This window comes from Fringilla coelebs (assembly GCF_963513975.1).
Source record: "Fringilla coelebs genome assembly, chromosome: 9".
In the NCBI taxonomy this organism is placed as follows: Eukaryota; Metazoa; Chordata; class Aves; order Passeriformes; family Fringillidae; genus Fringilla; species Fringilla coelebs.
In genome coordinates this window covers 11056232-11072560 of record NC_140067.1, presented here as the reverse complement: position 1 = coordinate 11072560, position 16329 = coordinate 11056232, and the positions used below count along the sequence as shown (strand labels likewise).

General features: G+C 52.0%; 1 protein-coding gene across 3 annotated transcripts; it reads right to left on the bottom strand.

The window, feature by feature from the left end:
• On the bottom strand, positions 1 to 13901 carry ELOVL1 (ELOVL fatty acid elongase 1). Of its 3 annotated transcripts, none has more exons than XM_084211284.1 (8): positions 13865 to 13901; positions 3667 to 3728; positions 3038 to 3228; positions 2803 to 2883; positions 2539 to 2595; positions 2122 to 2227; positions 1833 to 1969; positions 1 to 1448 (listed from the first exon to the last, which is right to left on the bottom strand). In XM_084211284.1, the coding sequence occupies exons 2-8, from the start codon at positions 3710 to 3712 to the stop codon at positions 1194 to 1196; spliced, it is 873 nt and encodes a 290-aa protein (XP_084067410.1). In that variant the 5' UTR covers positions 3713 to 3728; positions 13865 to 13901; the 3' UTR covers positions 1 to 1193. The 3 variants fall into 3 exon arrangements, with proteins under 3 accessions (XP_084067410.1, XP_084067412.1, XP_084067411.1); XM_084211286.1 differs by having other exon boundaries at positions 1833 to 1894; XM_084211285.1 differs by lacking the exon at positions 13865 to 13901 and adding an exon at positions 12745 to 12966.
• Positions 13902 to 16329: the final 2428 nt, after the last annotated feature.

Genomic DNA, 16329 nt, shown 5'->3' with positions numbered 1-16329 from the left:
GTTTATTTGTGATAGAAGAGCAGCCCAATCTGACAGGGCCTGGCTCCTTCACCTCGTCCTCGAGGCCATCAGCATGTTTTGGTTACAATCAGAGCAGGTGACAGGCACCAGGCCAGGAGAGCTGCTGCACTGCCCTGCTGAAGGACACAGAGCACATCTTCACACAGGCCCAGTCAGATCCACAGAGGCAAGAGGTGCTCACACTTGCACCACAGCCAAGCACACTTAAAACCACCCTCTACTGTACTCAGGCTAGGCCAGAGCAGGGCTGGACCCAAGCAGGAGAGCCCAGGAGCTGATTTTAGGGGCACTTATTGCTCAAGTCTTGAATTACAGAAATGGAAGTGGTCCAAGACTAGGCTGAGCTTGGTCTCCCCCACTGTGGAGCAAGCCACCAGCTGCCTTAGAGGATCAGGTAAGTGTGGCTTAAGCACACACTGAGCACCCAGCCCAGGCACAAGAACAGCAAGGCAGCCTGGGCTTATCACATGAGGGAAGCCTTTCAGGCTGTCACAGCGCTTGCTATGTACTATGCACAGGGCATGGGTACCGTACTGGGCAGGTCTGGGCCCTTAAGTCCCATAAGTACTGCCCCTACGTTCTCCACAGGCACCTGGGCACAGATATGCCGGGGCAGGACTCCCAAGCTGGGCACACAGGGACCAGAAGGGACATGCAGCACTGTGGCATGGAACAAAGTGGCACAAGGCATCGTAGAGCAGGAGCACTCACACATGAGCTGGCAGTAACAAGCAGCCAGGGATGAGTCTGCTCATCCCTACAAGCTCGTGTGAGACAGGGAAGAGGAGAGGGCACCAGGACAGGAAGCGGTCTCTTCTTTTGGTCCTACTCAGAAGGAAATGGCCCCTAGGCAGAAGAGCCAGATGTAGGCACTTGGGGAAAGTTCCTTTGGAAACACTGGAATGGGACTGCAGCCCCACAGCTGTGATGCAGGCAGCTGCCTCTCTGCTCAGCAACACTGAGAAACAGCACAAGCCCTCCCAGGAGGGGAAGTGGCCCATGGCTGCCCAGAGCAGAGGGGCTGAGCATGCAGACAGGGGACAGCAGGACTGGGCACAGGGGTACAACAGTCTGTAGGCACTTGACTTGGCTAGTGGCACCCAGGAGCAGAGGGACAGGTCCCAGCTGCCTCTGCCCCGGGGCTCTCATTGGCTCTGGGAGCACTTTACCCTCTAGTTGGCTTTGACCTTGCCATTGGTGACAGTGCCATTTTCATGGATGCTGCTACCGTTGTGCTGGGCTTCTTGTTGAGCCACCCTGGGCAACCGTTTGCCCTTGGTGTAGGACTGGTACCAAAAGTTGGAGAAGAGGATGAAGAAGATGGTCCCATAGATCCAGATAAGGTGAATGAAGATGGGGAACTGGTACTGGCAGTTGGGCATGAAGTAATACTGGGAGATGTGGACGGAGACAATCACAAACTGTGCCTGGGAGCAAGGCAGAGTAAGAACAAGTTATTCATGGGAGCAGGGTCAGGGAAACCACTAGAGACCTTATTTTTAAAGCAACACCTAGACACCTTTCCCACTCTGAAGCAGAGGTCCCTATGGTGAGGCATTCAGACTCATAAAGCCCAGAAACCCATGGATTACTGCACCTCCCAACACAGCTGCAGCCCAGGAGCTGAACAACACACACACCCCAACCAGGCTGGTAGGGCTATCAGAGGCCCACAGTGGGGCAGAGCTGATAAAAACTCAGAGCAATATGCTACAGAGGGGAAAACTGCTGCTGGCTGCGCCTTTCAAAGGTACGAGGGCTGGCCTGCCCTTCACATCAGGCACATGCTCTGCTCTACCACACAGACTCACCAGCTGGATGGCTGTGATGTGCTTCTTCCACCACAGGTACTTCTGAAAGGCAGGTCCTGCTGCTGAGAGCCCATAGTAGAAATACATGACAACATGCACCATGGAATTGATCATGGCATGGAATGAGCCCATTCCCCCTGTTAAGATAGATTTTCCTTAGTGTAAGTCAATACTCCACAGGAATCAGCACTACACAGAGCTGCTAAGAGCAGAACAGGGCCAAAAACCCCTTCTCAGCATGCTGGGGTAACACTACTCAATCCATGCACCCAAACAGTTGCCATCTTACCTGGACCAAACTTGGCTCCCCACCACCAGCTCCATGGCAGAACAGAATGGTGGAAAAGGTGCAGGAATGTGACCTGCTCATTCTTCTTCCGCAGGACAAAGATCACCTGCAATGAAAGCCCAATAGGATTAAGAACCTGCAGCCCTGGGAGCAGCTACAGCTGTTCAGTGTGTCTTCTCAGTGATGCTTCCCTCCCTCCCCACTCATTGTCATTAGAGGTTACCCCACAGCTTCCAGAGCTGCAGCATGTAAAAAGTGGCCTCAGCACTAATATTCCAGGGTGGCCTCCTTGGCAGTGACACCAGACAGAAGCACTACCAGGTCAGACTGGAAGGGCTGCAGAAGCTACCTACCCCAAATACACTGGGCTCAGCTCTCTGCCCAGCAAGCAGTGAAAAAGCCTTCTCAGTAACTCACCGTGTCTGTCAGTTCAATGAACTTGGAGAAAACAAAGAGCCAAGCAACACTGACCATCTGTAACAGAACAGGTTAACATTAGAGACCTGCCTCAGCCTGAAGAAGCCCAGTGAGTGAAGGGCTTCATACAGTTATCCTGGCATGAATCCAAGGCCCAGAGACTACACATCCTCTGCCTCAGGAAAGGCAGGAGCTGTGACCCTGCCATCCAAATAGAAGCACTAAAGGCTATCCCCACTTATCAGGAGAGGGACATGAACTCACCCTGAGGGCCTTGGGGTCCTGTGAGAAGTCTACAGGGTCACATCGCCAGGTGTACCCAGTGAGCCACCCTGCCATCAGGAACTGCAACAAGAGCATCATCAGGGTGAGGCCTAACACACTGCATGTCAAGCTCTGCACAGAAGGGCAGGGAACAGCCAGGAAAAGGGCTCCCCATCACCCACAGAGCCTGCACACGCTGCTTTACACATGCCCGACCAAGCTACCGACAACTCACCTCATAGACTATGTAAAGGGAGAGTCCCACCAGAAAGAAGTTGTATAGCACCATGAACTTCTTCAGGTTTAGAGGCTTCCTGTTGGCCATTAGCCGGGGGCCCAAGGACAGGACAAAGTAGACATATCCCAGAAGGATGCCCATCACAAGGAATGGGGACTGCATCAGTGGATAATCAGCAATGCGGGGGTCTGCAGAAAGAGCCACAGTGCAGAGCAGTTAGCATCCTCACCCCAGCCTGCTGCCAGCAGTGCTACTGCCACAGTGGAGGTAAGGGCACGGCATCCTGTTCTAGGACACAAGTGCAAGTAAGGAAGCAGTCTGGGAGCAGAGGCTGGTTAAATCAGCCAGACTCAGCACAGTATAGCCTGAAGCCATGCTGCAGGGCAGCCAGGAGATCATCTGCCCAGGAGACCACAAGTGCCCCAAAACAATTTACACAGGCACTGATGCAAGACAGCCTCATAACAGGCAGCTCAAAATCCCCAAAATTGCATCTGTGTAAGGGCAAAGGCAGGATGCAGTTACACCAAGGGGCGCTTCAGGAATGCCAGACCACCCCACAGTGCCTCCGGCAGTAAAGCATGTAGTACTTCCTGTCTGATAGCTGGGCAGAGGCAAACACTGACCTGCTTTCTTCATGAAGTCCTGATACATAGTCACAATCCCCTCCATGGTGGTGGCAGTGTCTCTGTGGAAAGAGACAGGGAAGATCAAGTAGTTGTTTTCCCAAGACAGCAGACTACAGAGCACAGCCCTGTAGGTCAGTAAACTCCAAGCCCAATTTCAGAGAAATAGTCATGTATCTGGCCAGTATTACTTTAAGCTGATCACACACCAGAATCCACTTTCCAGGATCCACAGGCCTCCTCACTTCTCACAGAGCCTGGCTCTGTTTCCCATCATCAAATGCCAGCAGTCCTTCCAAGGCAAGAACCCAACATTTCAAGCCAGCTAGGAAAGCTTCCAACCTCAGCACTGTATCTCCAGCCCCTTAATCTTGCTCTTGCTGTACAAGCTCAAGCATTATCATCCACAAGCACCATGACATTGCCAGCAGCACTGGCAGCCATACCTACTCAGCACACTTCTCTGTCTGACGCTGGAGCAGAGATGCAGGGCTGGCCCACACTCTCCACAGCACAGGGCCTTTTGTGGTCAGCTTTGGGCTCCTGCCAACTGATTCCCACCACAGTAGCAGCACACCATCACTGGCAGGCCCATTACATGAGGAAGGAAATCCAGAGGTTCAGAAACAAGCATCAGTTTCTAGCGTCAAAGTTCCTGGTTTCACATCCTTGCACAAAACCCTCCGAACAAGAAACTACTACCATATAACCTAGTACCTCAGAGGCCAGGTGCATCCTGCTTGGCAATGGCATTTCCACTCCCCTTCCAGACAAGAGAAAGCCATACGATGGAAGGCTGCAGGGAGAAGGACTGGCACTCCCCACACTTGCTCAGCCTCAGTATGAACACACACCAGAAAGCGATCTGAGCAGACGCTCTCCAGAAAAGCAGGAAGGGCCCAGGCTCTTACTGCTGCAGGCAAGTTTTAAACACCCTCACCCATCCCCTGTGCTCCCCAACCAACAGGACACCAGAGCAGCAGGAAGGGAGGCAGAGCATAGGCCCAGCCTTGCCCAACTCATCCATCTGCAAGGGAGGCATTCCCCACAGCTGCTACCAGACACTGCACCTACCCCTTCCCTCCAAGAAGGTGCACTGGAGTCACTGCCCATGCATGGCCTGGGGAAATGGGTCCCCAGCCCAGTCTTCCCAGAGGTATATTACTGTCACCACCAGGAAGCACATGGCCTCTTCCAGACCAGCAGCCCGGAAGCTGAAGCCAGAGTACCCTTCTTCCCAGTAAGGTCCCCGAGTACTCAGCAGCCACTGCCACCTCAAGCCCTCACCAGCCAACGCCAGCACTGCTCCTTCAGCTTCACAGCAAGAGGAAGAACTCAATGTCATCTTTGCTGTAGGCAGGATGGCAGCACACACTTCCTTTGCAGAGCCACCAGGCACCTCCATGGCAGGCTTTGCCAGCAGTAATCTTCAGGGGGGCCTGGCATACACCATTCTGGCTCACCATTCCCTGCTAATCAGTTTGGTGCAGCAGCAGTGCCTGCCCAGTCATACCCTCTGCATTCCTCCAGACTGAGGAGTGCCACTTAACCTCTTTGCAAGGGCAGCAGGCAGGAAGAAGTCTCCTCCTTCACCTCAATCCTCCAAAACACCCATTCCACAAAGCAAGGCTCCAAAGCAGCCTGCACAGCCATGCAGCCCAAGGACAGAGCCCAAGAAGTTTTGCTGTGTTTCAGAAAGCACAGAAGGTGGTTCCTTGTGCCATCTTGGAAGCAGATGGAGCAATAGGGGAAAGCCCACTCAGGACTGATCCCCCCAAACATCAGGGGCACCTCAGCAGCAAAATACACATTCACCCTCCCAAGCAAGGTTTCAAAGGGTTTAATAGCAAGTAATACTCACTTGTAGTATCACCGTGATACAAGTAATATTTAAGGTTCTGGGTACTGCCAAGATAATCCACTCACCACGTGCAGCAAAGGCCAGCTAAAAGCGTAGCAGGAACTATTGCATCCTTAAGAGACACTCAAGGCTCACTGTGGGAAACGCAGTAAGTACAAGTCTGGAAAGCTGCTGAGCTTTATGTTGCTTTAATGGCTAAGAGCGAGCTCCAAACTTGTCTGTCTAGTTTCAGCTTCAACCACTACATCCAGCTACACCTTTATTTGCTAGATTGAGGAGCCCTCAAGAGTCAGTTCCCAGCAGAGGCACCTGACTACTCAAGGTCTGTGTTTATCTTATCAAGGTGAATGAGTCAGCCTCACTACAGGTCCAGGGAAGAGACAAAAATCCTGCCGAGTACTTGCCTATTTTGAGCAGGCTAGGATGGAAGAGAGTGTCAGCTGTCTGAGCTCAAAGCTACATCTCACACTGCAGAAACACACTTTAGCTCAGACACTATGGATCACTTCCCTGACCCCAGGCCAAAGCCTCCAGTACCACTGGTCAACTAGGACCCCAGGTCAAAACAATTCAGGGTCCATGACAGCTATTCCCCCAAGCAGTGGGAGAAGCCCATTTCAAACTAGGACTAGCACGAAAGTGCCCACCAGTGTGAACAGTAACAAGTCTGTATTATTGCTGTTTTGTGAAGCACCTCAGACACTCCTACAGCCACACATGCCAAGGAAGTTGGGAAGCATTTGACTTGTCCTGAATACAGGCTCTGGGCAAGCACCTAGATTGCTACCAAGACAGAAATAGTAGAATTATGCTACAGGCCCTTATGGAAAGGACCTATAAGTTTTCCTTGGTTTCTCTAGGCAGAGCAACATCCTGCTACATTAAGCTAACAGAGCAACCACAAATCCAGAGAAGCCCCTGAGGTCTTCAGGTCTTTGGAAGACCTAGCATCTGTCCCCACTGGCATGCTACATCATCCTACATCAAAGTGGCCAAAGTATGCCTTGCTCAGTGAGCAGATGCAGGTATGTCTTGCCCTCTTCTGTCCCTCAAGGGGCACTGACCTTGGGGTGTTGACAGTTGAGCAGCAAAGTGGGAGTTGCAGGGCACACCCAAGAGTTACCTTCACTAGGCAGGGGGATGTGAAGTGCACTTGCCTGCATAAGCCATGACTGCTCCATGCCAGCCTTTCTGCTGCAGGCAGGGGTTTTCCAGCACAGAGCACCAATTGTGCAGGAACCTGAACTCTCCTCTGTGCACAGCACCCCTTCGCACTTTGAGAGGGGTTCACCATCCAGACAGGCATCAGCCCTTACTGCACTCCACACTACACATCACACACTGCAGGTTATATCACAGCTCTTTGGTTGGATCTGTCCTCTCTGCACATGGGGGACACTTACTTTAACTCCTCCTAAATCCTGACCTTCTTAAGCACGGAGTTGGGAAGAGATGCAGAACCCAAAGCTGGGCCTTGAACAGCTGAAGAGAAATCAAGCAAATAGGTCCAAGCATCCCAAATGAGCAGAAACCCTAGGGGCCCGAACACACCCTAGATGATACAGAGAAACCTTGCAACACAGCTCCTATCTCTCAGCAACAGGGAGTCGCTTCCCCATGTCAGACAAAAAGTTCCCACTATTTGCAAACTAGGGTATCACGCCACAATCTGCTCCAGTAACCAACATCAAGGATTAAATACTTGCTTACACCAAACAATGTGTAGACTGCATATTTCCAGCAAGCTATACAGCTAATTAGTGCAACTTCAGCAGCAGCAGCAAGGCCTTTTATGACCAGCCCCAGTCAGACCACAGCACTGTCAGAACCACGACACTGACAGAGACCAGAGCTCAACCCAGTTAGTTTTGTTTACAGCCTTGCAGGGCACACATCTCCCCACATAACTATCTGCAAGCAACAGACTCTGCCCCAGACATCGAACACTCCTACTCCTCAGCATTCAGGTCAGAAATCAGTCCTGTAATAAGTGCAAAAGCAAACACCCTCATCTCCCCACTAGTTTAATTAAAGGCAGCACCAAAACCATCTGGTAGGTGGCCACAGAGCTGCCACCCCAGGGAGAGCTGGCACAGGGCCCTTGCTGAACTGGCTAAAGCAGGCCTGACCCTGTAGGGCTTCCCAGAGAGTAGCAGCCCCCAAAGGTCAGAAGATAATCAGTTGGCCAGATGTGAAACTAACTCACATCCCTGACCTACAAGCTGGCAACAAGGCTTGCTGCCTGATGCAGCTTTGAGCTCCACCACCTCTCAGGAAGAGGCATCTTCCTCCCCCCATCTCCCCACCACAGCACCTACCCAATTGCCTACCATTCCAGAAAGTCACCACGGGGTCCAGCAAAGCCTGCACGCAGCCCCATGTGCCCACAAGCTATATTCCCCTGCAGAAGAGTGGAACTGATCAAGCCAGCCACAGATAGGGGTGTGTACTGCACACACAAGGCTGGCACCACAAAACATCACCACCAAGAGATGACAGCCACATCTCCAGCAGCTTTCCTGAGCTTATGCACAAGTGAATCCAGCAAGATGAGCAACACGAAAATTTATCTGCCCCAAACAACACACAGGCAGCAAGGCAGTCAGAGCAAGACAAGAGAGAGAAGGAGCCCAGCCAGGATTAAGCTGCAAACCCCTGTTTTCTATCAACTCTGTAGTGGGATCACTCTAAGACTGAAGGGTACAGTGAAGCACAGAAAACTGAATTTGGATCTCCACTGTCTGCTGTTCTGTGCTCGGTGAAAGCTGAGCACAGTGAAAGGGGCTTGTAACCAGGCAGTACACACTTATTTTACACACAGCACCTCCTAACACCAGCTCAAACATATGCAGCAGAGGCTGCTCAACAGGAGAGCTGTATTCAAGTACACTTGCATTCCTGCTAATAATTTCAGCCATTCACTGAAGACTCAAGTTAAGATAGCATTGTCCACATGCTTCTAAAGTCATGTTTTTTCTCAAAAGAAATCAGTATAAAGACATGCCTGTCACCAGCTCACCAGCCACAGAAGACAAGTCTGGCAGGACAACCAGAGCTTCTATGTTTTATGTGTGGAAAGATATGGGCAGTAAAGCAACTCTGCTAGCCTGGCACCTCAGCTCTGAGGACTTGGGGCAAACTTTGATTGGAAATTGAGAATAACCATTCCCAGAACTCCATTCACAACCTAACTACAAAGACTACAAGGAAACTTTATGCTAGTACCACCAGATAAGTTTTCCGATTTGAATCCTATCCATAAGTCATTTCCTCTGGCTCATATGCTTCATGCTGAGTGTCAAAGGACATGGCCAACAACCTGGTACCGTATCCTCTACGGCAGCATATTCTGAAGTCAGTACAGGAGGTACTGAGAGACATAAGGGATGCAAACTCTCAGAGCTGTGATATGTAACAGCTCTTGCAAGAGCTGCCATTGCAGCCAGTGAGGGAATCACACTGGCTGGGTGCTGCTCCTGGCACACTGGATCCAAGTGCCAGGAAGTGCCCTGCCTGAAGTAGAGCAGTTTCCTCATCCTCACCAAGTGTGTGTTAATACCCTACCACTCTCTCACACACTGGCTGTAAAACCCTGAGGCCTTTGGATAGCATGCTACAAACAGATTAAGCTCTCCCCTTCCCATACTCACTGGAAGCAGGGAAAGCAAGAGGAGACTCCCAGATTAGCAGGAGAGCTCTGACTGTCAGTGTGGCACCTCATAAGCTTTCAGGGGAACAGCCATTGCAATGGCACTTGGTAATCTTGTACAAAAATCAAGGCAGATAATCAGCCTTCAAGGTCACACAAGAGCATACTTTGCAGTAAGAGGTTTAATATGCACAGCATACTCTTTTCAGGGGCAGCACCTCCCCAAGCTGTAAAGAGTAGGTTTACTCCTTATCACATTCAAAGCTGGTGGCTGCATATTCAGAGAACTGATATTAGTAGAGATGAGAGCAGATGAGATGAGGAAAAAACCAGAAAAGGCAACATTAGAAAGAAAATCTGACATAACGAGGAACAAAGGAGTAAAGAAAAAAAAAGAAACAATATGAGATACCAACAGAAGTGGAAAATAAGGTATTTCCTTTCTGAATAACCATATTGATCTGTGTCACTCCCTTATACAGCACCAGGTGAAAGCACCCAGCAGCTTCCCAGAGTGCACAGAGCACAGGAAGGACAGAACTAGGCAGGTGACAGGAGGGCAAGCAGGGCTACATTGAGCTAGGTCAACTTCTAACACCTGCATCCAAAATCAGGTCAGCCTTCTAAAGCCACCTAGCAAAGAAACAGAGTACCCCTATCTGGAGGTGGGACAGGCTGTACCACAGCCCTTGTCTCTGGTTTTAATCACTATGCAAATGCCTCAATACAAGGCTTCACCTCTGTTCTCACAGCCCTGACTGTAATCATGACACAGTAATGATTAGTGTGCTCTGCCCCACTCAGGCCTGTGCATTAATTTGAGAGGTACATCAAGACAAGATGGAGACTAAAATCTACAAAGCAAGATGCAGAAAGATCTACTCACAAATTCTCTCCAACAGCTTTATTTGAACTATTCAAAAAGCCCAGGTATGAAACCAGAGCCACTTCTCAACAAGACAAGGGGCCACTGCCTGGAACTTACCACAACACCAGCTTTGGGTCCTGTACCCTCCACACCAAGAAGGCAGTGCAGTCACACAATCTTCTAACAAGAGAGCAGGATGTTCTCTGACAATATGAAGATGTCATACTCCAGTAGCACAGTATATGCACCTAGAATCCAACACGCCTGAGGCTTAATGGTTACCGCATTCAAGAAGGTTCACAGCCTTCCAAGCACAAAGAAAGCCAGACTTCATACTGCACTATCACAACACAGGTGTGGACTGACCACTCAAAGTCAGTGCACTTGCTTCTACTGCTGTACAGACAGGGAAAGCCTCTTAGGGTTAAGTAGAAGCAGCATGAGTTACAAAATCTGTGCGTGCACAGAGCAAATGTTAAACTATGAGAGCAAGCTAGCTGATCTGATCCACAGGGTAACAGAGCTCCTTGCAACAAAGCTGGACAACTTGCTGCCAGTAACAGCTCACCACCCCAACCCATCTCAGAGTGAAGAATTGATCCTATGACACACTAAATCAAAAAACAGGAGACCCAGTTACCACCTCCACCACCCTCAAGCCACTAAGGCTCAGAATGCAGACAACAGCCTGATGGTGGGGAATAGGCTGTGGCAGTAGCAACTTGTCATCTCTGAGCAACAGCAGCCCACAACTCCTGCAGGGAAGAGTCCTGGCTCCTGGGGACCGTCTCCTCCCTATAAAAGCCCAAGCTGCCTCACCTGTTTGACTGGCAAGAACCAGACTTTCCAGCCCAAGTACTCCCACCATCTGACAGCCAGCAGGGCACAACTACCAGAACTCCAATACAAAAGCACAGAGCATCTCTTGGGCCATCACAGTCACCACTCCCAGGGTCCCTTGTAAGCATCTCAGGCTGAGTGTTCACTGTGCTGTAACTCCCAGCAGAAAAGAAGAAAGCATTCACCTGTAACATTCAAGGACATCACCCAGTCAAGCACCTGCCCCTGATACCAGCTTCAGAGGTCCTCAGGATGCAAAGCTTTTCTCCACCATGAGAGAAAGGAGACACTATGCAACTTCAATAAGTTCCCTTATCTTTTATCTCTAACATATGGTATGAGATACCTCTAGGTCAGAGTGAGCCTTTACTCACAAGTCTCAGTTTTAGCAGTAATTTCATATTACATTTCCTCCCTGAAGGACCACATAATCCCCCCCCTCCCCAACAATGGGCTTTCAGGAAACAAAAATAAGAACACAACATGAGGCAGGACCACAGGGTGTGTGGGTGGCACAGCTTAATCCCCGCAGCAAGATGTAGCAAGTAGATGCTGCAACAACTGGCATCTTGCTGTTTCTCATAGGAACAGGCTGTTAGCAGCTCACACCCATGAGCTAGAGGGGTTTCCTAGGAAAGAGATAAGGCACAGCAGTCTCAGCCAAGCCCCAAGGGTTCAGCCAGCTGTTTGACTCTAAACTACCCTCAAGAAGCTGCCCAGCAGGTCTAGTGGGAAGGTCAGCTCCATCCAGCTAGGAATCTGCCCTGGCTGCATTCTGGTAGAAGAGAAGGTGATCAATTTGGGACAGCACAGCAAGATTGATGCACTGCTGCACAGGCAATCCTGGCATCCAGGAGAAGAAGAGATGCTCTGAGGAAATGCACTAGCTGGTAAAGCACCCAGTGTTATTCCATGCTGCCCACTGAGCATAGGAAGGGGTATTCACCCCACTTTTCCTTCCCTGCCTTTAAGACTTCAGAACCAACATGATCAGTCACAGGGAAAGCACCTGACAGCCCCTCTGCAAGCAGCAGCCCAGGCACTGAGGCATAGACTACCACCCCCAAAGCTTAGCCTCTTGTTCCAATGCCTATTTATGCTGCCTCGTTTAGTCTGTTACAACGTAAAAATAAGTAGCTTTCCCAGTTTCCTCTTCGCTACAACAGAGGAACGGGCTCACTGGCAGTACACACCAAGCCCGGTACTGCCAGTGGTTATCGATCCCACAGTGGTCCAGGAAGCACAGCCCCCTGTGCACGACCACACCAGTGCCAGGTCCGCGCGAGGCCCGGCAACTGCTGCTACCGGGGGGTGACAGTGACCACCTCCTCCTCCTCCTGCCACCGCGTTCCAGAGCGAGGGCCAGCGGGAGGCCAAGCACCTACACGAGCCGGCACTCAAAGCTGACATTGTGTCGCAGCAGCGGGGGAGGCCTGGTACTGCCACTCTGCCCGGAGGAGGAGGAGGGAAGAGCCATCTGAATGGTTACATTGATGCCGACGGCTGGGTAAAAGAAAGCTCCCCGGCCGCCGGGGGCTGCTCGCGCCCCGCTGCAGAGAAGCCCCAGGAGACCACAGCCCTCGGCTGCTCAGGGTACCCGCAGCTCTCAGCCCGGTGCCCACGACAAGAGCCGGGTACAGCCCCGCTCAGCCTTGCTGCCACCCCTGCGAGTCCCTCTGGCAAAGGCCCCGGACCCACTGCCGCCGGAGGGAGCGCCGGGTCCCCCCGCCCGGGCGGTTCCCGGCCCGACTCGGGTGTGGCGCGGACGGGCCCGGAAGCGGGGCCTGCGCGGCTGGGAAGGGCCGCAGCGGGCCCAGAGAGGCCCCGCGCTGCCGCCGCGATGTGTGAGGGTTCAGCCACCTTTCAGCGAGCCCGCAGGGCTACTCCGCTGCCTATGGAGTTGGGACAATCCCGCCAAAACGCCAACAGGGCGATGCCGATCTCGCTCCTGAGGCTGCGCAGCCAGCGGTCCCTGAGCCGAGAAGCAGGCGTACCCTGGGCTCGGGCCACCGGCCAGCTGTGGGGAGGCAGCCCCGTCACGGCCGGGACCAAGCGCGGCCTCTGGCAGAGGCCGGTGTTTGTACCACGGCACACAGCGTGGAGGGACAATCCTTCCTCCCGGCCGGCCGAGAGGGCATCCCTGTCTCGCACAGAGGGGCCAGCTCTGCCCCGAAGGAGAGCAGCCGACTGCGGAAGGGAATTGCACCCTTCCCTGGCACCATGGGTGCGCTGAGACAGCGGCACCAGGCTGTGAGCCAAGGAGCACTACAGCTCCTCACAGGATCCTGTTGCTTTTAAGAAAAAAAAAAAAACCAACAAAAAAACCAGAAACCAAACCCAAAAAACACTTCAACAGCTCAGCTCGGACTCCACTTGTGTCCCTCCGTCTGACACGGGCAGGTTTGCACGCCGGTGGGCTTGCCACACAGCACTGCGGGGACCCCCCCTTTCCGGGGGGGTGACAGCCTCTACAGCCGCACCCAGCGTGATCACCCGCCAAGGGCACGTCACAGTATCACAACACCCATCCCACCCATCAGGCCACGGCCTCCCCACCCCTGTGGTGAGGAGACACCACACACCTCCTCCCACGACCGTGAGCATCCCAGGTGACGGGAAAATGGACATATACACACACGAGCCTTCTCCGGCAGGCTAGCTAACAGGTGCCAAGCCAGCACATGGCTTCCCCGGGGCAGGACCCACCGTTCCTGGCAGCAAAGCTTAACCCCCCAAAGCAGCTGAACCGTACTAAGGCCTCCTCAGCATCCTCCGGCTCTACAACCACCCTCCGAAGCCCCCTCAGCACACCCCAATGACCAGCCTCTACCCACCGCTAAAGTCGGACACCTCCACCCGAACTCCCCCTCCGCAAACTTCCCAAATGACCGCTAGAACAGACCAGACATCCCTAGCCCACCCCCCTCACCAGGCAAGACCGAGCCCCCACACCCTCCACCCCACGGCCACCCGCACTCACCACCAGCCGCACCCCGCTCTGCCGCCGCCACGGCCGCCCCCGCCATTAAAGCGGGAAGCCCCGCCCCTTCGCCGCTGCCGATTGGCAGAAAGTGCAGAGCTCCGCCCCCAGGAGAGTCAGGGCCAATCGACGCGCCCGCCGCGTCCCGCCCGTTCCGTGGCCACGCCCGCCGCGGCGGGGCTTGAGGGGCCGGGCGGGCTCTGCCTGCGGGGCTGAGCGGTGTGAGGGGAGGGTGGAAAATGGCTGGGAAAGGATGCGGGTTGCGGCAGGGTCAGCGAGCGGTGCGGAGGGCTGGCTCGAGGGGGGTGGTGACGGCATGAGGGACACCCGTACAGGTCCGTAAACCTGCTGCTCACAGGCTTTTATCCCTCTCGTGACACCGCAACAAGCACCGAGAGCTTTCGGAGACACCGGACGGAGCCCAGAGACACCGGCCCGGACAGCGCGCAGCTTCCAGAGTGTTTCCATCCTGTGGCGCCTCCACAGCCAGGCCAATCTGCATCCTAAAAAGTAGCCAGGATTTGAGTCGCGCTCTTCTGGTCTGAAGGAGTTTTCAGAACTCACTATTCTAATTGTTAGGAATCATCTTCTCATTTCCAGTTTAATTTGGTGCACGGCTGGTTAATAAATGCTTGTTCCTGTGCCAGCGTTGTAATTTATCTTACCACGGTCCTGCCTTGGTATTCATGCTGCAGTGTGTTTGTAGACTGCAATCATCTCCCTCTCAGCCATTACAGAGAAGAGTAAACAAGTTTTTCCAGCGTTTTCTTACTAGTCTGCCTGTTTCTGCACCTAATGTCATGGTAGCTCCTTTTGCTGTACTGCTGTTCACATTTCCTCCCCTGAAGATGGGTGACCAGGAGCAGTTACAGACTTGTGCTCACCGAGTGAAAGTTTCCCACCTGGACACAGGCAGGGCTGCATTTGCAGAGGTAGTCAGTGTCTATTCTGGTGACTTTCTTGCCCTTTTTTGGTGGTACAGCATTCCTTCACTTTCCCCTACATTGTTAATGCAGTACAACATTCTGATTTCCTCAGATTACACCTAATATTTGTGCCAGTTCTTAAGGAAAATAATTTATAAAAATATCCACAAAGTACCTCAGTAGTAACCCGTGTGTCCTCATATGCTCCCTTTCCTCAGTCTTTGTTTTTGTCTTGACCCTGAACCACTCCTTCCTACGTGGAATTCCTGTGCTTGTTTCTGCCCCAATACCTACCATGATTCCTAATTTGTCCCAAGGTTCAGAGCTGCTTCCCTGGAGTCCATGCAGGGCCTAGAGCTTTCTAGAAAGGGTTTTTTTTTTAACTATCAAGTTAGTCGACATAATAAACTTTATTTTATCTTCCAGTTCATGCCTCTGTGCTGTGCTACTCTTTAACTGGATACTGTTAACACCAGACTGGCAGAACCAAAGCAATCTGGACCATTTTTTCTCCCTTGTTAAGTATAGGCATCAGCATTGTTTGTTACTCTTCACTGTTTCTCTTTTTTGTTCTCCTTTCATTTTGCAACATGACTCTATTTTTAGTTGATTTGTGTTCCAATTCAATGGAAACCTTGCTACAAAGTTTGTCACGAAATTAAAGATCAGTGGATTCTTTCACACTCTGTCATACTGGATTATTTTCCACCTTGTATCCTGCATCTCATAGCTTTCTCCAAGCATTCCTTCTCTCCTCTGGATCCACCCTTGCTGGCAGGCTTGTCAGGCTCTAACAATGAGCTCCAAATTGCTCAGCCCAGTCTCTTCCTGCTATTGGAATTAATTTCCAGGTCACTCTCTTTTCTTCTGCTCTGAATGCAATTTATTTCTCTTCTCTTGGTCCTGGACTCTATTTCCCTGTTGTGTCTGCCACCTCCACCCTTTCTCGGTGGTATTTGCTCATTAGTTTTTTTAATTTCTACTGCACCTTCTGTTTCACTCCTTAATTCTCCAACACGTCTAATAGATTACACCATTTTACTTCTCCTCCATCAATTTGTTCTTCTTTTCACACTCACCAGCTTTGATGGGTTCCCTTTGTCTGCACATTGGCCTTTGTTTACTTCCCATGCTCAGCGGGTGTCTGGGCTCCTTGGTGTTCACCCTTCCCACCCCATTGGCAGTGCTGCAGCAGCCTGGGCAGGAGCTCCAGCTGGGGCAAGGACCCTGGTCTGCAGGAGCACCCTGGCTGCAGGGACATGGATTTGGTGCTGTAACCTCCAAGGGAGTGATGCAGAGTCCCCTCGTAATCCCCGGGGACAGGCCTCCAGCAAGGACTTGACTAATCTGGTACATGTTGTGGATCTGGGTTTCTGCCTTCCAGCCTCTTTGGAAGCAGGGTAGCACAAGAACACAGCAAAGAAAATTCTTCAAAAATAAGGGAGGTGGGGGAGACAAGTGATGTGACCTGTTGTGTACAGCCTGATCTTCCCAAGGCGTCTTGGGAGAGAATCTTGCATAGATGAGTAATCTGCTTCC

Bases quoted from the DNA above. Each gene is read 5' to 3' on its own strand.
- ELOVL1 (XM_084211284.1), bottom strand. From the start codon at position 3,712: ATGGAGGGGATTGTGACTATGTATCAGGACTTCATGAAGAAAGCAG. The intron at 2,596-2,802 runs GTGAGTTCATGT...GTTCTGTTACAG, and splicing joins AGGACCCCAAGGCCCTCAGG to ATGGTCAGTGTTGCTTGGCT. The intron at 2,228-2,538 runs GTGAGTTACTGA...CTTTCATTGCAG, and splicing joins TCATTGAACTGACAGACACG to GTGATCTTTGTCCTGCGGAA.